A 22,983-nucleotide genomic window follows, 5' to 3' on the forward strand; every position below is an offset into this window, starting at 1 on the left:
AAAGTTAGTGGTAAGAAAACTACTTACTGGAACGGTTCAAAAAGCGTGTGAATAGGTGAATTTGCGGATTCTCTTTATTAAAAAAATAAATAAATAATAATAAAAAAATTATATATATATATATATATATATATATATATATATATATATATACATACACACACACACACACACACACACACACACACACACACACACACACATTGTAACTGTACTTTATTGTACATTATCTGTAACTGTACCTTAAAAATTGAATTAAACAAATAGTAGTTATCACTAAACTGAATAGTGGTGTAATGAAACAGCCACATATTCACATATCCACATATTACAGCTTTATGCAGCTCTAGATAACCAATGATTTCCTTAAAATTGCTTACTCATTTTATTTTCTGACATCCGTGTGTTAGATATTCAGGTGGACAACAAACATGATGTTCCCTAAAACTGAAAGCTGACAGGATGGACAACACAGGCAGCTCCATGTCTGAGTGCAGTGATCCCAATGGCTATGTCAACAAAGTCTTCAATGTGTCCCTGGACATGGACAGTGAAACAGGGATTGTGCAAATCCGAGAATCCAAGTTTGCGGGTCCCGTCTCCTACCAGACACCCATCAGAGGAAAGCAAGAGCCCCTTCGGGCCTCTAGGACAACAGGCATCTGGCGGATTCTCAACCGCCGGAAGGGGGCATCTGACTATGAGAGGCGGCCTCACTCTATGATCCTTCCAGGAGAGACGTCCATTCCAAAGCTGTCATTCACAGACAAGGTAAAGGGCTTCAAGAAGTTAAAGTCGCCATCGGTATTCAGAGGCAAAGTTGGCAAGCCCTCTTCTGTGAAGTTCCATGGTGGGCTTAGAGATGGCATAAACGAACAAAGCCGGGACTCGCCCTCCTCACTGCACTCTCAGAGGAACATTCTCAGGAATAAAAGCAAAAGGCACTCATATGCCGGCTACACCACTGACTTTGACTGCTCCTTCGAGGATATAGACCTTTCTGCCACGCTTGAGGATGATCATCAAGTGTCTAAGAGCGCAGTCAGCCAGCAGAATGGATGTAAGAATCTGGAGAGAATCACATACATGAAGAAAGCCCAATCCAACTTTTCCAACTGCAACAACTCATCTGTGGCATTTCACGAGGAGCGCTACGTGAAGGATTGCCCCAAGGTACCGCTAGGGGGAAGACGGTCAAAGGGGGGTGATGTCTGGACTTACTTGAGAAGAATTTCCTTCATAGGAAGGGGAGGTTCAAATTTATTAGAGAAGAGTTTTGACTCCATGCACACACTGGACAAAACAATTGATTCTGACTATGGATCTGTTGACTTAGAATGTATCAAAGACTTTAATCATGCACCTAAACAAACAGGCCCAGATGTCAAGAGCAGCCATTTTGGAGGCCTGTTCAGGTTTTTTAACAGTGTGGCTGAGACTGCCCGAAAATGGAGGAACTCATCCAGGTCCTTCTCACCTCCTGAAGGAGAGTGCTCCCCTGTTGGCTCACTGAGAGCACAGCGCATTGGGGAATTCCCTCACTCTGTATCTGTGATGTTAAGGAGTGAGGAGAAAGCTGAGGCCTCAACTCCCGCCAAGTCTGCCTCCCCTGATGTGTTTGAGGTTGTCTCATCTGCTGAAGAAGTGAGCCCATCTCCTCGTGTGGTGCTGAAATCCTGGAAAGCATGTGCAGACTCGCAGAGTGCCAATGGATTCCAGGGCAGCATCTCAGATGGGACAGAGTCCCAGTTCACGTCCACTCACACCTCTCTGGCAACCATTGAGAACCACCAGAGATGTGATGCTCCAGAGGGGAGTTCTCTATCAGAGCCTGAGCTCCAGTTTGACCTCCTGTCACAGGAGGTAGGGACTCATGAGCAGACTGAAGCTGGATCCAAAGCCAAAGACCTGGGCACCCAAAATATTAATGATAAACAAGATATTTGTAGGGACAGGGAGGTAGTTCCAGACTGTCCTGATGAAATATTCAAGGTAAGATCCTTTTTTTAATGTTTGTCTTTGTTTTCAGGAATTGTCAGCTGGGATCTGGTTTATTGCTGACATTTTAGATGGTCTGAAGTGTTAAATTCCACTGGACATGTTTCATTATACTGCACATTCATCATAAAGTATAACAGATCCATTGCTTTTCATTCCATGACTAACCAATTGAAATTGGCATAACAATCCTGTTTCTTTTTCTAAACAAACAACGGTATATGGATGAGGAAGAAAGAGGACACTCAGTGTCTAAACATAATGGATTTCCTTTTGCTCCATCTGTTGGCCACTAGAGGTAGCGCAATTAAATGCAACACAGAAAACAACAGCCGGAAAGCCACATTTAATCCCCCTAACTAGAAATCACCAACCCACCTGGGAAATATGTTAGCTTCAATAGCTCTTTATCAAATGGCTTGTACAGCTCAATTACTTGGGCTGTTAGAGTATATGTATGATGGTTTATTTCAAGGTAAGCGTCATCAACAGGCTTTGTCACTCAAGCCAGAGTTGGAGTTTTTATTTGAACTTTTATTGGAGTCTATTAACTCCAATAATAAGCAGTGTTGCTTGTGTATGATCTGCCTTTTGGCTGATCATGGATCCCCCCCATTCCATTGCTCTGAATGCCAACTTTGTGGAAGCTACTGTACCTTACATTCAGGTCGCTCAATTTGTCTCTCCCACATAACCACATGCCTGAAAATAGGCCTCAGCAGGTGGCTGTCACTTGGGCAAAGGAAATCTGGGATGCTTCAGAACCTCTAGACCAATGAGGGTGCTCCCTCTGAGAAAAAGATCCCGGCCTGTGTCACTGTGCGTAGGCGGGCCAAGTGCGCAGTGTCCCGCCATAAAGGAGGAGGTTCTCTCCTCTGGACAGGAGGTGTGTGTCTGCCTGTGGGGATGGCAAGACTCCTCAGGCACGCTGCAGCCACTGCTTCCAAGAAGGGCCCGTCCTCCCAGGAGACCACATTCTGTCATAGAGGGACATGCACCCATCCAGTCCATCCCACTGCAACCACAGAGTGTAAGAAAAAGATCTATCCTGGCAGTGTACAAGAGGAAAGGAACTGTTAGCATTTTTATTGGCTATGAGATACACAACTCCAAGTTACTTCAAGGCCATTGGATGGCTTATCATAATTTAGTGATGGCATTTGCGTTCATCAGTTGCATCAGTTATATGAGTATATGCTGGTTTGGTTAATAACTTGCAAAATAAAGACATTAAATTGAGTCTAAATTAATATGAGAAGGGTTACTTTATCATTAAAGAAACACTGATAACATATTTATAAATGCTAACAAGATCTGATCCTCTATAGAATACTGCTTTTAATGGTGAGCTTGATCAGACTGTCAGTGTTACATAGTGTTAAAAGTATGACTTATATATTAAGACAGTAATGTGATGTGAACTACATTAACTTTAAAAATATCCAAATGAATTTGCCAGCAACACAGATAGGGATGAACTTCCACATACAGTCCTTCAGCTGAGCGCTAGTTTAGGCTGCCTGAACTTCACCACCACTCAAGCGAGGTGGCTTCCAGAAAACCTGCAGTGTGTTCCTACTGTGAAGCTAGCCTTTATTGTTTGCCCTTATGATTCAGATACACTACTGAAAAAAATGTAAGACCCACAAGGCTGACCTCCACTCCCTCACAAACACATTACTAACAGCATGGAAATGAATCATATTGCATTTTTTGATTAGGAAGCCTGTAGCAACTTGGCTTCCAAGTACTCTCAACAGGCCTCTGCATGTGGAGGCCCCCTGTCTACCTGGAAGGTCATGTTTCTTTTTCAGATGCTGCTTTTTCCCTCTTGTGCCCTCCCACTGGCCACGGCACATTTGCCTGCCTTCAACTCATTCCATGCTTTGATTCATCCACTCCACCACTTCATAATAATTCAAAAGCTTTAATGATTCATCCAGCCACTGACAGAGTCAGTGCTGCCGCACCACTTGGTCTCTGTGCAGCTGGCGGGCGGCATTTAAACTGTGTCGTGTGCATTTCAGGCCCTTTCTCGCCCTGCTGGTGTGTCGCCTCGGGACCCGCCGTTTAAAGTGGTCCTCCAGAGGTGTCGCTCCCTGCCCCTCCCCCAGAGTACCCTTCTGGGCCTTGATGCGGTCGGCTTGCCACGGTTGTTAGCCCATCCAGGTACAATATTGTGCTGGAAACGTGACTGGAACATGTCCGGACAGCTTCCGAAGCTATACAGTAGCAGCCTACACAGGCTCACATTCCAGAGGTCACTCCATTTCAGTAAAATACAGAACAACAACATTCAGGGAGAAGTATAACTCTTAGATGTAATATGACAATGTGTGTGTAATACCTTATTCTGTGCTTTTGAATTGCTCCCCTCCATACATGAACATTGTGACAATGACATTCAAACCTCCCTCTAAATCATACAATAATGAAAAGTTGAGAGACTGCTATGTGAGTGTATCACGTTAATGTTCCTACGTTTGACAGCTGGGTGTGTTCCACATTTAGCCACTGTCCGGATGAGGAACGGCAGCACAAGATCCAGAAAACTGCTCAGGCCTGGTTCTGGACCTTTGCAAGTGAATATGGTAGGTCAACCATCCTTTTGCTTTGTTAGTATACCACCCTCAGGGCCTAATAAATTTGTCCTGAGCTGTGGACTGTGTTATTGTCAAAGCATAAGGAAAACCTGCAGTAAGAGACTTACGATTTAGTGTGGATTTGGGTAGAAAAAAAAAAATGAAATCATTACATTAATTGCTAAAAGTCATTTTTGTCATAGCAGGATCATTATAATGTCTCATATTATCCACACCTCTTTATGTAGTTGATCCTTTCCTCAGTATAATGAATTATTGAATGACTATTTGCATAATTCTGGTCGTATTAAATGTAGTAAAATCTCTTTTTAAAAGTTGTAAAGCACAGGGTAATACATTGGATAAACCTACACCAACCAATACTAGTACTATAATTCAAAATTTTCTGCATCTCCTAATGAAGTTTTAATAAAATAGGTTTATGTAGTCTTTTTCAGCTTTCAAGGCAACATTTTAATTCTTCTCTTGGGCTGAAATTAAACATTCAATATGTTTAAGCCTCCAGCTTCAGAGCTTAATGTCACCATGTAGAACCCTATTATTACTATGCTTGGGAATTAACAAGAACTGTCCAATTTACCAGGAGTTACTGCCTGTCTCCTGGTTTATAGGAGTGTGTATCAAATGGGTAGATGCATTTCAAGTACAAATTCTCCCAATCTCTGTGTTTCTCCGGTATCTCTGCAATCATCCGGCCTTGGAGCAAGCTAGAGTTATGAAGCAGGTGATTATTTGCTCATCAGGGAGCTCTGTTGCTATGATATTCTTTGCTACTTGTTTTCCTAGGCCTACTGATTCTATCTTTAGAAAGCTCCTTTGTCTGAGAATGAGACCGTGTGACAGAGAGGATCGAGAGTTAAATGGAGAAAATATGTGGGTGTGAGATTATATGTGTGTGTGTGTGTGTGTGTGTGTGTGTGTGTGTGTGTGTGTGTGTGTATGTAAGTTCGTAAACTGGAGATTCAGGCCAGGTGTAGCTTTAAATACAAATGCTGAAGGTCGCAAATCCTGAATTTGTGGAAAGTAGGCCCTACAGAACTGCAGCCAGGGATTCGACAGCATACCAGACTTATTGTTGCTGTGGGGAAGTGGTCAAAGCAGACAGTGTTTTTGTATTCCCATTTTGTTGCAGTTATAGGACCAAGTCTTTCACAGTTGCACTACATTGCATGTTGAGCTTGATCCCACAAAGAAGTACTGCAGTGTTAATTGAAGTATCAATAAGCCTGATGCTAGTGTTAGTCATCCCCTAATGCAAGCTTGTGGTCTTCTTGTCATCGTTGTCTCCATGTAAAAATGCAATGCCTTGCGATAGTGGAGTAAAATTACATTTCTCTCTGAAAGTAAACTGAGATCAAATAATGAAAATCGCTTTGGTGCTAATTACATTATGCAACAACTTATATTACCGGATGAGTCATCAAGACAGAAGTATGTGGTAGGGAGTAAATCAGGATGTGGAGAGTGTGCCTTTCTCCTTCTATGTGCCACTGAACTCATGCTTGGCCCAGATGCTGAGCTTTTCACCTCAAAACCAGGAGCCCCTCCACACTTCTCAAATTTAAATGGATTCCCCAGTCCAAAAGGAAATGAGTCATAAAAGAGGATGATGCTTCTCAGTCCTGCAGGCTTTATTCTGCCAGACGGATTTGACAAGCATATTGTATTGCACTAATTTTTACATTGCTATCTGCCTGCCTTTCGTTAGTCTACTAAAATGCAGTCTATTCAATTCAGATCATTCTGTATGTACCTTGATATGTTAATAAAGCCCATGTGGTTGTTTATTGAAAACATCCTCTGTATTTTCCCTTAAGGATCATGAATATGTATATGTAATATTTGTCTTCATCTCCAGTCTTTATTTTATATAGTGGCTAGAGTGCTAGCTATGCTCAGAATTTAGAAGCTCCAGAAGTTCACTATGAGCTACTATAGAGCCAGGGTAATTCTGAGGCTTGTGAGAGACTGAGAGATTGAATGTGGAGCTGACTTAATGCAAATGAACATTAATGAGGTTAACAGAGGTTGGAATGCTGATTTACAGCAGCTGTGCTGATGACGGGTGTGCCAACCTATTAGCATAATCTTCAAATGATCTTGCATGAGCATGATAAAAAAGAAAATGACATAGGAAAGTCTGAGTACCTTTCTTAGCTTTTTTAAATTTCTGTGTACTGTTAGCTGTTAGCTGTTGAAATCTGTCATTGTGTGGTCAGAACTGCTTAACACTCTTTGTACAATTGTATCATAACCAGATGAAAATGACCCAATTTCTGCTGTGCGAAGAGTCAAACTGTCTCACTTGCCGGATACATTTTCTTCCCCTCACAATGTTTCTTTGTTTAGACATTCATTTTTAGACTTCATAGAAACAACTGCTATAAACATGATGCATTTCCACTGTGGTTTAGAGATTTATGTGGCAAAGTGGTCATGTCATTGCACGGCGTTGCCACAGGAAGGTTAGGACTCAGATCACTGGTTCGTTCAGCGTAACATATTGCTACCAAGCTGTCAGCCTCTGTTTTTTTTACTTCATGCTCTGTGATCCAACAGCCAGTGAAATGAATAGGAGAGTTAATGAGCTGCCATCCGTGCTTTAATCGCCATGCATCATACTGATGCATACTCTCCAAGTGGCTTCATTGACAATACAGATAGGGCAATATAAAGCAAAAGGGAACATTTATTTAAGCTTTTCAGATAAACTGCATACATCAAGAAAAGTTCTTATAGAAATATAGGAAAGAAAAATCTTTTTTTGTATGAAAATCATCTTATCTTGAGTGTCTGAATGAATGTTCTGCTCAACCTGTGCATTTTTTATCGGGTTGCTCATGAAACATAGAGAGTGACATTTTGAACTAGCAACTAATTTCTAGTAGTTTCCTGGTTTGGCAAAGGTCCACACATGATTATTATCAGTGTGCATTATTTGGAAGTGTAATACTTCCATATTTGAGATCTGAAAATGAGTTGTTTACTGCAGTTAGCCATTTAAGTATTTAAGTGTCTTTGGAGGACAGCTATTCAACATACATTTTTCAGCATCAAAGCAAAGCAAGAAGTGCATATCAGCAGAACTTTGCACCAAGTTTTGCTTCAGTATTATCATAGATTTGAAACAAACTATGAGAATAAAATGGGATTTAAAGATTGGCTTACTCAAACTGACAATCGAACAATAGTCATATACATCATTGATAGTCAGCAGAGTTAGAACAGCAGAGTTCCTTTTTGAACTGTCTCTAGGATCAACAGCTTTAGATGAACTGCAGCACTGTTTGGTCTCTGGCACAGAAAAGATCGTAGTAACCCAATTTCATTGAGGGATGATCGGCATGTTTTATTCATGCCCTGGAGATAACGTGTTGTTAAAGGAGGACATTTTTCCTTTTTAGTTGGTGTACTTCTCCCAATATCCCCTGTCTCTGCAACTGCACATTGTAAACAATATGACGTGTCTTGAAGTTCATACAGTAAAGCTTGGCAGGTGATTTCTTCTCTAGGCTAAGGGAGGTTTTTTATTATAAGTATTGTAAGATGTGTTTATGGATTTACAGTAGTCATATATTCCCTATCCACTGCACTGTCATTGCTTTTCTGATTATGCAATTGAAGAGCATGTTATTTGTGGACAACAGGGGAGAACGGCACTGTTTTTCTGCATGCTGTGATGTCTGCTTCTGGGGGTAGATGGCACTATGTGACATGGGAATGCCTTCAATTCCTGCAGCGTATCCTGTCGAACAGGGTAGTGTTCGGCCCAAGCAGCCTTCTATATACAAGCCTGCTGTACCTTTGCAGGTGTGAGGCAATGCCTTGGCTAGTAAGAACCCTAGGACTCACTTACAGCAAAAGCAGTTACTTTTCTGGTCAAGTAATCTTCCATGAAAAGGATTTATTCAGAAAATGACATTGGTTGTACACAGTTGGCTCCCTACAAAGTAGCAACTCAGTTTCCAGATGTTGTTTGAGTGACTGGGACCAGAGAGAATGCCATATTCATGTAGACTTGTGCCACTTTTTATCTTAAATTATTCCCTTTTCATGAACTGTCACATTTTGGATCACTAGAATCACTACATGAGGGACACCTAGCAAAAGCTTAATTTTCTGTCCTAGACATGGAAACCTCTATCATTTACAGGTCATATACAGTCTATCCAGTGTTTTTAAGTAAAAAGTGAGACCAAACACTTCATTGACTCTCTCCGAGCTATGACAGGTATTTCTGAGTGTAACAGTGAAGGGTAATCTTAATCTGGCAGTGTGTTGAGTTGATATGACAGTTACAGAGCAGTGGCTTGTTAATACTGTTGTGGCATTAGTTTGGCCTTTTGCTTCAAATAAAGACATGAGTACATTTCTACCTTATGTAGGCTATGGAAACATCAGTGCTTGATAGTAGGTTACATGCAAAAATGATTAATATTATCTTTGAGGACATGCTAGGTGCTAGGTTCTCTCCTCATTTACCATCTAATATGAAACAGGAGTTATGGCAACTTAATCTCTACATTGTTGTGTAGTGTAATATGGCACAAATTTTATTGCAGGATATTTTATTACAATTCTCAAAATTCCTCAAAATGTAATTCAGCATTTAATAATTCAGCACCATACACAACAGTGTTTAACTGTAGTAAGTAGTGTTAATGTGTCCCTTTTTTTAAGTAGTGGTCACTTTGTAGTTCCAAAATCACAGAGAAGATACATATCTGTTACACTTTTGTTTAAGGTCCCTTAAGGACTCCATAAAGCATTATAGAACAATCCCAAATTGTTTATAAAAGACAGATGTATTTGAAACTTAATGTAAACAACCCCAGATCATTTAAGAATTAGGCAACCTTTCAGGATTCTGTCAGATGGAGTATCAAACATGTTATATGCATGCCCTTTTGTAGGTTAGAGACTTTACGCATTAACCTGCGCCTTCTGGCTAACTGCACCTGAAATAAAGAGCTGTGAGCTAACACATATTACCTGCCCCACTCAAATGACAAATATCCTCCATGGAAAACATTCACTAAAGTGAAGTGAATCTAATTATGACAGCAAACTGATAATGGCTGCTGGGTAGTAAATCTGCACCAACAGCCACACACCAAATGACCTTTTGTTTCTCAAACCAAAAAATGGCTGCTCTTAATATTCCGAAACTGAGCGAATAAACAGCTGATACCATAACAATGGTGACAGTGCTGGTCGCAGGAAGACACCGGCATAGTATTTATAGGCCTCCCCAGCTCTCCACCAAGGACTCGTAGCAGGAAGCGGGAAGTGAGCGTGGCCGACAAAGGGACGGCGGCGGCTGAACAAAAGAAGCAGTCTCTACAGAGAGGAAATGGGTGGGGTGGCTGCTCCCTCCCATTAGCAAATTGTGCGCTACAAATAGAGGCATTTGCTAGTGGGGAACAAAATCTGTGCAATCATTTCATGCGAGAGACCGCAAGAGTAATTATGAGATGCTGAAGTATGCTTTGAGGCAGGGCAATAAACAGACAGCTAGACTCTGGCCTATTTCTGGAATTTGGCAAGGGGTTGTTACCGATGGCGTGAACTCTGATGCTCAGATATTAAAAGCACGAATGAGATTTCCATTTAACTTACGTTAGTCTTTCCAGCTGGACACTCTGATTCCTTGTATTGTTATTTTAGACCCCTCCCATGTCTCAAAGTACATAGTAGACACAATAAATTGTTTTTTTTCTGTTAAAGCTAATATTAATTTTGTCATTGTTATGATGTACCTTCATCATGATGAGTACTTAAATAACCTGCAAACTTTTTGCATCTGGCTTTATTAAACATTCTGGATAAATCAAATAATGACAATGACAAACATCTGGGTGTATTTAATCAACAAAGCTTTCTTAGAGTGGAGTGTTTAGTCAAGGCCCAAGGGACTAAATTCAAATGATAAGCAGATGCCAACAGTAGGTCTTTTAAAAGTGTCAAAAAGATAAGATGTATGGTGAAATCTTAAATCACAAATAGGAGTATACACCCCACTTTCTGGCTTTTTCCCTAATATAGAGTATACGTAGAGAAATAGTTTCACTTTGCTCCATGCAAAAATCTTTATACCTGAGTCAAAAATGAAAAATCAATATACAACCGTAAGAATTGCCTGCAATAAACCAGCATTAGCGATGACTTTTTCAGTTATCCCCTTTCACTTTATTTTGATGCTTCGGCCATTTCGATAATTTCTCCCCCTTCCTCCCACACAGGGGTGGGGTGCTTTATTCGCCATTATCAGTCCACAGTCACAACATCCAGGAATAAAGAAGGATCTGCTGACTCTACAAGGCATATTTACTCTGCGAACAGTTTAGGGACTGGACTCCACTTTTATATCTATGACACTCCTGCACATGATTCTTTGACTGTGTATTCATGACATGTATTTGTATCTGTTGGTCTTTGTAAATTTAGAATTTCAGATGTGACCTTTGTTGTCTAAATGTCAGGAGGGAGCCAAGGCAGCAGTTGGGGAGCACAGTCTGGTTTATGTAACACTCCTCGCTGCATCGGTGACACAAGGAGAACAGGTTGTGTGTGGAAGCCTCATTAGCTGCACATTCTTTATAAGGATATAGGCCTATCTAAAAAGTCTTTACATTACATTATTTTACAGAACATGCAAGATGTGGCTTTATGTAGGAAATGCCATAACATTAATATCAATTAGGCCTAATTAAAACTATTGTCTTCTGACTGATAATCTCTTCCGATCATGCGTTTCTGCACAACTCATACACATACATTCAGTTCTGTTTATTTAAAATATTTTTTTCTGTATACTGTGCTGTGTAGCAGCCTTGGATTATATCAGAGGCTTTAAGGGTGAAACAGAAAATACTTGGTATAATAAATGATGGAAATAAAGTATCTGTGCCACGCTGTGTTACTCAAACGGATTTTCCCGACTCCTTATTATGATTAGTGACATCAAAGAAAACGTTTAATGTTATGCATACTACTAAGTTGGAAGCTATTAGAAGGAGCATCACTTGGCATCATGATGGGCGTGCTGAATATAGTGGCTGGCTTGCCTATCGCCACCGCAAGTGAAGCAGTTATTCACCTCCAGGGTGAGCGTTTATTAACATGCAGAGAGAACCGCTTTGTCCGTCTTTCATCGCTAGCCTCACACCAGGGGAGCGCGGATATAGCTACACGCCGCATTTTTCATAGACAGTGTTGTAATTGATGTGCACCCACTGGTTTCCGTACAGGCGAGGCAAAAATCCAGTAAATACCGGCTGGTCTGCACTCGAGGACAAATAAGCTGTTCCGACAGACGATGATGATGGTGAGGACGATTGTTCTGCTTGCCTGATTTTTTTTGTTGTTGTTGTTGTTGTTTTTGTGGGGTTTTTTTTAATATATCTTAAGATCTTTATTGAGAGTGTGGTGATTTCCCCGACAACTTATTTGTAATGGTGACTATATGGACAGTTACGCAGATGCCAGGCTGACTACAGAAAACATCCTGCGAGTTCAGCCGCTTGAATTTTACAGCCTCCTGCATTGCACCATGACCTTGGACGTACAAACGGTGGTGGTGTTCACGGTGATCGCGATACTGGTGCTTGTGAACGTTATACTAATGTTCTTCTTGAGTTACCATTAATGGATTTTCGTACGGGTCACCGTATGACCGGCTGCACTGTGATTCACTCGTCAATTACAGCGAGGGAGCGATTGCGCGTGCATTGAGTTGGGGACACCCATCGCTTCAGCATGGCAAGCCAGATATGAATGACGTTCGTACATTATTATACGCATTCCCAGTCCTCTTGTGGTGTCCTGTCTTGCAAAGATGTCTGTTTAAAAGGCAATTATTTTTGCAGTGACCTAATCAGAGCCTCAGTGTCCAGTTATGTCTGAGTTATTCCCTATTCTCTGTGAGTTCTCCATTATGCCTCTAGTTACCTTCTATGTTGTGGATCTGACAGAATCGTTTATGCTAAATAATTCATATATTTTGAGTTAGAATTCTGATGTGGTAAATTGGGTCCTTTAGTGGGATTGTTGTCGACAGCTGCAACTGACTTCATTTGCATCTTTTGAAGCCTATGGTTTATGCAGTTATATAAAAATTAGGCCAGGGCTGAAATGGAGAAAACTCATGCCCCATTGAAGCACAAGTTAAAGAACACATATAACCAAATTTTATTTTTAGCAAACATCTGCTTGACGTTCATTTCAGGGTCAGCATCACTAAACAAAACATCTGCATTAAGAGATTCCACATTATTCTGGATTGTCAATATTTGGTACAATTAGCTTGAATGATCTGATGGGGAGAGTAGGTCAGACATGTGAATTCTTAAAGTAGTCACAGGTGCTGCCACATGCAGAAGTGTGACACCATAATTCTTCACTCTTTGTAATGTGGCAGTTCTGAATTTAATTTTCACCCCAGTAGCTGTGAACTTCCTTAAAAATACTAGTGTTTAATAGGTGGGACAAGTAGCACTGGACAGGCAATGGGCACCTGCTGCTCTGTTGCGATACTCTGCTACAAGTTACCTAGCACATGTGTCAGACACATTACCTTTGGGATCAACTGAAGAAGCTTTTGATATTCTATTTGATCCCTAGTGAGGGGCTTTGTGTGTGTGTGTGTGTGTGTGTGTGTGTGTGTGTGTGTGTGTGTGTGTGTGTGTGTGTGTGTGTGTGTGTGTGTGTGTGTGTGAGAGAGAGAGAGAGAGAGAGAGAGAGAGAGTCAGTTGTGCATTTTTCATGCTGGCTATAAGCATAGAAGCTTTGATTGGCCCTTATTCCCAGGACGAAAGTGTGTTACATAATATCTTCTGCCAGACGTAGACTAGCGCTTCAGTAAAGCCGAGGAACGCTTCAAGGATGCGGTCTTATCGGGTACATGCACAACTGAATAATGTTCTGCACATTTCTGCCTCTTGCTCCTGAAAGACTCACAAATGAGTCACCTATATTTTTGTTTTGATGCCTCGCGAATGTCTGAACTGGCTAGATCGATGTATACTCTCTCCGGACATTTGCATGTGGTTGCCCAAAACATGGTAAGACTGTCATTTAAAATCTTTAATTTGGATGTTGTATCTGACATTGTTTGCATAAAGACCTTAATGAAGTCTGTTATAAATTAAAAGCTCTGCTAATGTACTAGGAAAAGGAAAAAGACCAAAAAGATTTTTGCCTGCTGTAGTTGATTATATGGGAGCATAATGTGCTTTGTGTAAATCCTCACATAAGAGGATTTTATGTTGTCTGCTTAAATGGCTGTGTGTTTCTGTGATTTTTTTTTATCCTTCATTTTCTCATCACATTCAGATCATGTTTATACAGTACCCTCTGATACCATTCAAAACTGATGTTTTTAGAAAGCTCCTTTGTGAAACTGTTCACATGATGGGGGATGTCTCAGAAAGCACAAGGCGAGGCAGAGTAATCGATTATGTAACAGTAATTTATTCAGTTGTGTTTAAAGAAACCCCTGGGATCTCACAAAGACAGGCAGCATCAAGGCAGTCTGAATCATTATGGTCCTCAGAGCCTCACATTATTAATTGATTTTGTATCCACAAATGAGGTGGATGCATTATGGATGTTGCATGTCTAATGGTAAAATCTGAATAGGCAATATAAAAGCAACTTCTGAATTTGGAAGTTTTTTTGGGGGGGGGGGGGTGCATATTGGCTCATTATTTGATTGCATACTATAAACGATCATTTATTGAAATATGGTTCTTTGTTTTTGTGGTCTTACTCCAAAAGCCTTTGCTTTGGTTGTATGTGGTGGTTCACTGGGAATACACAAGGGATTCAGTGCTGGATATTGTTTAGCAGTAGTGTGGGGAAACCATTGAGCAGTGTAAGCAGTATCAAGGCTAAAGCGCTTGAACCTGTGGCTGCACTGAACATCTGCTGGCGTTGCCACACCTGGCCTCCTCACCATCATACAATATGCCATGACTCCCTTACAATCCTCTTCACATGAGGTGGGCAGCTCCTCCCCCGAGTACATGAGGAGAAGCCTGACCATGTCAAATACCTGCCCAGCCCCTGGGATATTGAACATGCCTGTTCAAGCTTTTCTTTTTAGCCACACAGGTAGTTCTGTTCTGTTTTTTCCTGCATTTGACTCCTATGCCTTAAACGGGCCTGTTTTGCTAACTATTTAACACTGAATACTGTGTCAGGAATGGACACTAAGGTTGGCTGAACCACCTTCAAGGTGAATGAGAAGTTCTTTGGTTAGATGAAGTGGAGCGAGGTGATGTGAGGTGGCGAGTGCCAGATTATGTTGTCTCCTGAGTCTTAATGAGAAGGGCCTTTACACCACAGTCTACCTTTATAGAATACAAATATCCATGCTGCATGTATAGCTAAGTACGAAAAATCCTTGCCATAATCATTGTAAGAATATGCTGTAGGCAGATCCGTTTGTTTACTTGCGTTCTTTTACCTCAGTTTCTGTTGTAGTTCTGTGTCATTTGTAATTATAATTTAAGATCAACAGTTTGAGACCAAGACAAATCATCCCATTAACTGCCAAACCTAGTATCAGTACTGGCTTTACCAGTTCAGTAGTATCTCAGGAAATAAAGTGGAAAATGTCTAAAATAAGGCCTTTTTTGGCTGTTTTTTTGGGCCAGGGCATAATGACCTTGGGTCTCTTTGGCACTGCTGAAGCAGTTGTTATTTCCAACCATAGTTAAAAAATGTAACATGCTTATTTTATTCTGCAGTGTCAAAGCAACATTCACTCTATCTGTATATAGTATATATGCATATATAAAAATACATTTTTAACCAGAAATCTGACATTTCTAGACACATAAGAATTTACTGACCTGACTAGGCCAACAAGAATTTATGGTTAAATAATTTTTTTGATTCTCATCTGACTATCAGTAAATAGGAACCAGGGGTGCTGTTTAGCATTGAACATAGGAGATCATACTACATTGTCAGAACGAGATTTAACTTATTCTTAACCACCCCTACATTCTGGGTATTGTATTAGCATGGTCCTTGAATCCTTGGTCTTGGTCTGGATAAACTAATGAACCTTTGATTCGCTCCTTTTGCAGCTGATCAGTGGAGGTTCAATCGTCAGCGCAGAGGCCGTATGGGATCATGTGACCATGGCCGAGCGTGAGTTGGCGTTTAAGGCGGGAGATGTCATCAAGGTCCTGGATGCTTCCAATAAGGACTGGTGGTGGGGCCAAATTGATGATGAGGAGGGATGGTTCCCAGCCAGCTTTGTGAGAGTAAGTCTGGCTTTTGTCCATGCTTTTTGTCAATGTACCCTTCTAATATGATATTGCTTCTCAGTGCCATTGATTTTCCACACTGATCATTTTTATAGCTTTGTTCCTCTCTGGTGGTAAGGTGAGGTTACGTTGTGACCGTGAATGGAATTAGAACTTTTTAACCGTGCTTCGGAAGGTGATAACTAAAGGTGTAGCTGTTGAAACAGCTCCCATCCAATTTTCATCTCACTCAGCCATGTCCATTCCCATGAAGCTATGTTGAACCAAAATGTATTTTTGTCATTCTTTTCCAAGGTCGAACCTCACCCTCCTCAACCCCAAACAAAACAGGTTTTCTATATCAACCCTATAGCAACTCCAAGGTTCCAAAACACAACGGCAAAGGTGCGTTTCTTGGCTCATCCAATCTCATCAAGTGCCGTCGAGTTTGTCGAACGCAGCCGCCTCTCGAGCATCAAAGCACGTCAGGCTGAGGTCATGCTCTTAGTGTACTTCATGTTTGAGCTCATAGATTTAACTCCAAATGGAAACATTTTGTGTATTTGATCATTCTGTGATGTACCTATGCACCATTTAGTATGATAATATAGACTCTTCTTTTCTACCACAGGCTTCATGTCAGTGCTTGGTAGCATTTTTCTAGTAAGCTGCTTCACATTTTATCTGATACCACCTCTATCTTTGCTTTTTTACCACAAGTCAACATCCCATTTTGTGTTTTTTTTTTTTTTTTTTTGCTTTTATAATGTCACTAGGCAAATGCTAAGCTTCATAATTCAGTGGATGCCTGTGATTTAAGATGCTCTTTCTTGTCAAACTGTGAGTTAATTCTCTAGCTAGGGGTGTAATTTTCAAGCAGCGGAACCCTGCTACATCGGCGATAAGCAAGAAATATTTTTCAGGCACCCAGACGTCCATGAAAGCCAACACTGTTTTGTTTGATACTGAAGTGCTTAAAGAGAAGAACCCACTCTGCAGCAATGAAAAAATGAGTTTTTCTTTCAGAAACATTTTTGTTACTATGTTTTTAGATTTGCATCTTAAAATAAACCAACATTGTAGACTTTCTATTCAAAACTATGGCAAGTAAATGTTAAATGAAAATTATGTATGTTAAGCAAGTGTAAATTTCTGTGTCGCCACAAAACAAAGAGGCCATTGTTTCATCTTACTGAAGATGAAGTCAACCTGTTCTGTTCCCAGTCTCAAGCAATAAAGGAAAAGAGTCATATACCTGGCCCGATATCTACATTCATTAGCATAATGTAAATCTGCTGTACCTTCTCTCCTTTCCCTTGTAGCTTTGGGTGAACCAGGAGGACCGAGGCACAGAGCCAGCTGATGGCACCAGTGAGATCCAGAACGGTCACCTGGAGCCAGGTGGTGATTGCCTCTGCCTGGGCCAGCCTCTTCAGAACAGGGACCAAATGAGGGCCAATGTCATCAATGAGATCATGAGCACTGAACGTCACTATATCAAACATCTGAAGGACATATGTGAGGTACTGTTAACCAGTCCAGCAATCTTATAAGCTTTACATGACTATCTGAATGGCAGCTGCCTGAGTCATGATTCTTGTTGTGACTGGGAAACAGTGGACTTGGGTTTTGCAATAAGAAGTGCTGAGAGAATGGTCCAAATGCTATACTGTACTGTATAAATGCTAAACTGTAGTGTATATATCAGCAGAGTGCTGAATCTCTAGTACTTGTATGGATTAGTGAAATCCTTCACTCATCTTCACTGAAGAGTATCTGATGGAGCAGATAACCATTGACCAGCAGTTTTCAGCAGCGTTCCTAGAATGTCTAGTCTTTTGCTCCTGCTCTCCTGAGCTCCATCCTTTTCCGCAATAACTACAGTTCTTGAATCCTTGGTCTAACTAGCTAACAAGCCAAACTAACGTTAACTCAACTCTGCAAGTGTCACTGGCATGTTTTATGGTTTGCCTTTTGCTAACAAAGCATGTAGCTAATATTAGCTAACATTAACTAGCTAAATTGTAACACTTGTATTTCATGGTTTACTATTTGCTAGGCGTGGAGCTAGCGTTAATATTAGCTTGGTAGGTTAGCTATATTTGTGCAAATCTACTTATGTATTTTATTTATTTGTTGTTTGACATTTGCTAAGCTGCAAATGACTTCATAATTGAATTTTACATCAACACTTACAAAGCTTGTTAATGTTTCATATTAACAGTTTATAATTTACAGCCAATGAGCTTATAAATTAAGGTTATTGGGAACAATTCAGATCATTTACATCCAGCACATAGCACACAGTAATTGAAGTGACCAGAAAATTCTGTCCAAGATTTGAACTATTCTGAACTTTGAATCTATATCACATCTGTGTAGATAACACTAGTGGGCTTTTTTAATGTAATTACTTTGTGTGAAAACTGCATAGTAATACATTTTGAACAAGTGCAGACTTTAACTGATTGTGCTGTTAATAAATCTTTAAATATATTGATGTGTCTTTTTTTCCATCAGCTTTAAATGAACATAGTTCAGTTTAATAGTGTATTGCTGTTGCCTTGTACAACCAACACTTTAGTTTTTAGTCTAAAATGTTTTAGTAACAAATTTCAAAGCACCTTTAAGTTGGCAAGTATATGATGAAATTTAGTTATCTTTATTTCATATATCAAATTCTGCCAATTTAAAATATTAGGTTATAATTACCAATCTGAAAATTCAAGTTGAGGAAAATTGTAGTTAACCTTTTAAGATTTGTTATGCCAAATTTAATTTGTAATTGCCGGGAACAAATTGACCTTAAAGTTTTAAGTTGACCTTAAAAAGGGGAATGAAATTGGTTAATTAATTTGTAGTCACTTAATCAGTCATGACTCTGATGACTAAGTTTTTGTGCTTGGCTTCCTAACTGGCTGCGGCAGCTGAAAATGTAGAAGGCTAGTCAACCGCACTTTCACCTAGACTCCCAGTCAGATCACAGATTTATACAAAAACCTCTTGGCTCTGACTCATCGAAATGATTCTGATTCATTGCAGCAAGTCAGTGTGGCCTTCTCTTGTGCAAACAGTGCCCATGATGATATTTGTGCCATGGATGATATTTAAATAGCACTGTACAAATATGGCAGGCCAATGGCAATGGGGGATTTTCTTTATCTGTCTCCAGCTTTCTGTTCTCTCTAACATCTGTCTGCACTTTGCTGAATGTCAATGCTTACTGTGATGTATGTTTTTGCCTTCGGTTTTATAGCATACTCATGACACGATTATATGAAACCATGTCAGTGTTTTACTACATGGCAATGTTTGCAATGAGTTTCACACTTTTCTTGTTTTGTGCAGGGATACTTGAGGCAGTGCAGAAAGAGGATTGACATGTTCAATGATGACCAGCTGAAGGTCATTTTTGGAAATATTGAGGACATCTACAGATTTCAAATGGGATTTGTTAGGGATTTGGAAAAACAGTATAACACAGAAGAACCTCATCTCAGTGAAATTGGACCATGCTTCCTGGAACATGTAGGTACCTTAATGCTTACCTGCATACTGACTGCTTTAATTCATTTGATAACTAACATAATAAAAGTTAGTATACTTGATCCGTCTATTTAAAGTTGGATCAAAACTGATGGTGGACCAGATTGGCTTGATGTTCAACTCAGGTGAATTTAGATGGCATCCTATAATATTTTGGAATATTTTACAATGACATCTTAATAGTCCTCAACTTAAAATCTTATTTTATTTTAAATTCAGCTCTTATAACAACATTACATTCTGGGGAATCCCTACTTTCCAAAAAGCCCACAAACTGATTATTAGCACTCTGTTGTCACTTCTTCAGAATTCAGTCTATATGAATTAAGGTATGATATGGATCATAGAAATGCAGGAGGCTGGAAATATATTGGCTGAGAGTGGATGCAGTTAGTTTAGGCTTCATCTTGGATAACTGCCAAAATCATTGCCCTTTAGCTTTGCGCTGCTATTCCCCAGCAATATGAGGGTTATGTTTTTTGGATTAGCTCTTGGGTTTGTTTAGCCTTGAATTCCAGACACTAGCATTGTCTGGGCCTGCTGTACTGAGGCAGTGCTAGCCATCCTTCAAAGTGAAAGCATGGTTTAAGTGCAAAGTATCTTGCTTTGTTCTGGTGCCAAAATGCAAATGACCAGCTTCAAAAACACAGACTGGTCCTTCTGCCTGACTCTCTGCATCAAGCACTTTAGAAAGTGGCTCTGTTGGTTCAAGTGGAATACATTAGAAGCAAATGTGCCAATACTGAATATGAGCGCTTTTCAATACTGCTGTGCGTCCATGCTCATCCGAGTGATTGTATTGCCATGCTTACAGAGTTTTTATGATTAACTATTCAGTCAGTTTTCAAGTATAACTGAATATTTATAAATACCAACCAATTAGTTTTTGAAAGTGGAGTTTTTGTGAGCAGAATAATTAGTTAATTTCTTAAAACTTAGCTAATTAATCAGTCACAACTTTGTTTATCTTATTAGTGCATTTCTTTGCTTTGAATGAACAATTCTTCCATTATTAGGAATGTTTCAGGTAAAATTAGTACATTTCAAAATTAGTACATTTCAAAAATTAGTGCATTTCAGTTCAGTTGTATAGTGAACTGTGTAAATAACAGCTGTTAGTGATGCTCAAGCTGTTGTTCTGGTCCAGTGCTAATTGGCACACATGTGCTCTCTGCCTCGCAGCAAGATGGATTCTGGATCTACTCGGAGTATTGCAACAATCACCTGGATGCCTGCATGGAGCTATCCAAGCTGATGAAGGACGGCCGCTACCAGCATTTCTTCGAGGCATGCCGTCTCCTGCAGCAGATGATCGACATCGCCATTGACGGCTTCCTGCTTACACCTGTGCAGAAGATCTGCAAGTACCCTCTGCAGCTGGCTGAGTTGCTCAAATACACAGCTCAGGAGCACAGGTAGCATGTGCATGCATGGGCACAAACTGTTGACACCCGCGCATATGCACACACACATGTACACTCACTGGAAGCACATGCACACAGCAAACAGCTTTGCCACCCAGAGAGCTATCTTTTTGTTCAGAAAAGATGAACTAATTACAATTAACTATAGTTGTAAGTTTAGATTAATACTTACATAGCCTTAAATAGATGTTTAAAAAGTAAATATTAAATATTAATATATACACATACCTGTAAACCTATAAGATTCTATACTTGGAATCTTATCACTTGGTATGGTTCACAGAGCTTGTGTTTGCGGTGTTGTAGTGACAAACCTACACTGTGACTCTCAACCATAATGCTTCTTCTGATTTAATTACTGATATGTCAGACTTTCAGCAAAGCTCAAAGAAACAAAGGCTCAGTACAGATCAACCCTAATTCAGAGAATGCTTTCCAATTAATCCTTATCTAGCTCAATTTCCTGGTGTCATTTTGAATCAAATGTGAGCAGCTTTGTGGTTTTACAAAGGCTAAACATCTAGCGAGACATCCCCTGAAACTTCTCTTCTAGCTTGTTTTTGACTGCGACATCTACAGTCACCCAGTCATCAGGAGCTTGAGATCTTTGTTTTGAAACTGGAAACAAATGGAAGGAGGGGTAACAGTGACCAAGTTAACCTCACCTCCTGGCCTCGCGCATCATATATTTAGCATTTTGTGAGGTCAGACAGAAGGTATTGTAAATGAACAAAAAAACACGTATATGTAGACAGTGGTCCACTGACCCACCTTCCCTCCAGTGGGTTGCCTGTGCACTGCTGGAGCACAACAATGGGACAATGGTTGAACTGTCCTCGCTCATCGTCAATTACTGGTGTGAAGTGCAGCAGCCAGCATCTGATCTTGAGCCAGTGTTATTTATAGGCAGTACAGACAGAGCCAAACAAAAGGCTCTGCCAGGAAATCTGAAATGGCTCACCCACAACGGCTTGCATGATTCCTGGCTTGTAGACTGGCCCGTCACTGGCAGTGGCCAGCAGATATAATGGGCCTAATGCGCTGTCCTGTAGGTGGCAAGGACAGCTTTAAGGAAGATGTTTACCCTCCATAAAATAATGTTTTGTTTTCTAAAGTCAGTGCAAATATTATAGGTTATATAAGTGTTGTTAATGTAATAATAGTGCAGTAGTAAATAAATTGAATCACCGATAAAGACTCTTGTGTCATGTTTATGCACTATTTATTGAAGCAAAAAATTAATAAGGTATATGCATTAGTGCATCTGCATGATATCCACATTTGTTATTATATTCAGTTTTGTATTGTGCACCATATATGAAAAGCTCTTTTTTGTATTTTATGGTTGAATAATTGCTATTGGAACTTGGATGTGGGCTTGAAGAGGCAGTAAACTTTGTTTTGGATCTTTCCTCAGTGACTACCGCTACGTGGCTGCGGCACTGGCTGTCATGAGGAATGTCACCCAGCAGATCAATGAGCGCAAGAGAAGGCTGGAGAACATAGACAAGATAGCTCAGTGGCAGGCATCTGTGCTGGACTGGGAGGTGAGTTCATACCGCTGAAGGCAGAAGAACTTGGTCAGAATGTTTTAGGCTGACCTGTTTTATACGATATAGGTTAACAGTCATGTGTTTATCTATAATATTTAGCTACAACTAGCAAGCTTATTTGGGCCTTAAAAGCCACTCATACACATTGTTGTGTGTTGAATGTTGAATTTTCAGTCTGTAGTATTTTATCATATCACATTTATAATTAAAGACAATTGGTATATATCTATGAACTATTTGATCAGCAATTTTCACATTAGTCATCGACATTGAGGTCCTATGACATTGATATATAGATATATCTTCAGAACCTTTACAACTAAAATTCCTTGGTCGTATTTTAGTTTTGCATTCAGAGCACGGTCACCATTGTTCAATAAAAATTCAAATTCTTCCAGGTTTTCTTAGCTAATGAAACTTCTTGGATGAACTGATGAAGTCCTTTGGTTGAATTGAAGATTATATTACAAATCTGGTCATATTCACCTAATATTACCAAAAAACTCTCCAGTCATTAAACAGAATTAACTACAGAAAATCAGATTTGACATCTAGCCAGTCGATGCCCATGTGAAAATTGTACTGGTTTGTATTTCTCATG

At 40.1% G+C, this 22,983-nt stretch overlaps 1 protein-coding gene across 7 annotated transcripts in view; it reads left to right on the forward strand.

Annotated features, from left to right (window-relative positions):
- LOC113574182 (spermatogenesis-associated protein 13-like) overlaps positions 1–22,983 on the forward strand; it is a 31,811-nt gene that overhangs the window by 525 nt on the left and 8,303 nt on the right. For 6 of the 7 annotated variants that reach the window (XM_035532181.1, XM_027004911.2, XM_027004914.2 and 3 more), the window contains exons 2-10: positions 411–1,992; positions 4,026–4,167; positions 4,489–4,589; positions 15,698–15,877; positions 16,175–16,264; positions 17,182–17,382; positions 19,208–19,387; positions 20,588–20,820; positions 22,247–22,376. In XM_035532181.1, the coding sequence (XP_035388074.1) occupies positions 463–1,992; positions 4,026–4,167; positions 4,489–4,589; positions 15,698–15,877; positions 16,175–16,264; positions 17,182–17,382; positions 19,208–19,387; positions 20,588–20,820; positions 22,247–22,376 (2,787 nt within the window). In that variant the 5' untranslated portion in view covers positions 411–462. The remainder of the gene's footprint in view (positions 1–410; positions 1,993–4,025; positions 4,168–4,488; positions 4,590–15,697; positions 15,878–16,174; positions 16,265–17,181; positions 17,383–19,207; positions 19,388–20,587; positions 20,821–22,246; positions 22,377–22,983) is intronic. The other variant, XM_027004915.2, reaches the window with a different exon arrangement.

This window comes from Electrophorus electricus, chromosome 12 (genome assembly GCF_013358815.1).
Source record: "Electrophorus electricus isolate fEleEle1 chromosome 12, fEleEle1.pri, whole genome shotgun sequence".
Taxonomy (NCBI): Eukaryota; Metazoa; Chordata; class Actinopteri; order Gymnotiformes; family Gymnotidae; genus Electrophorus; species Electrophorus electricus.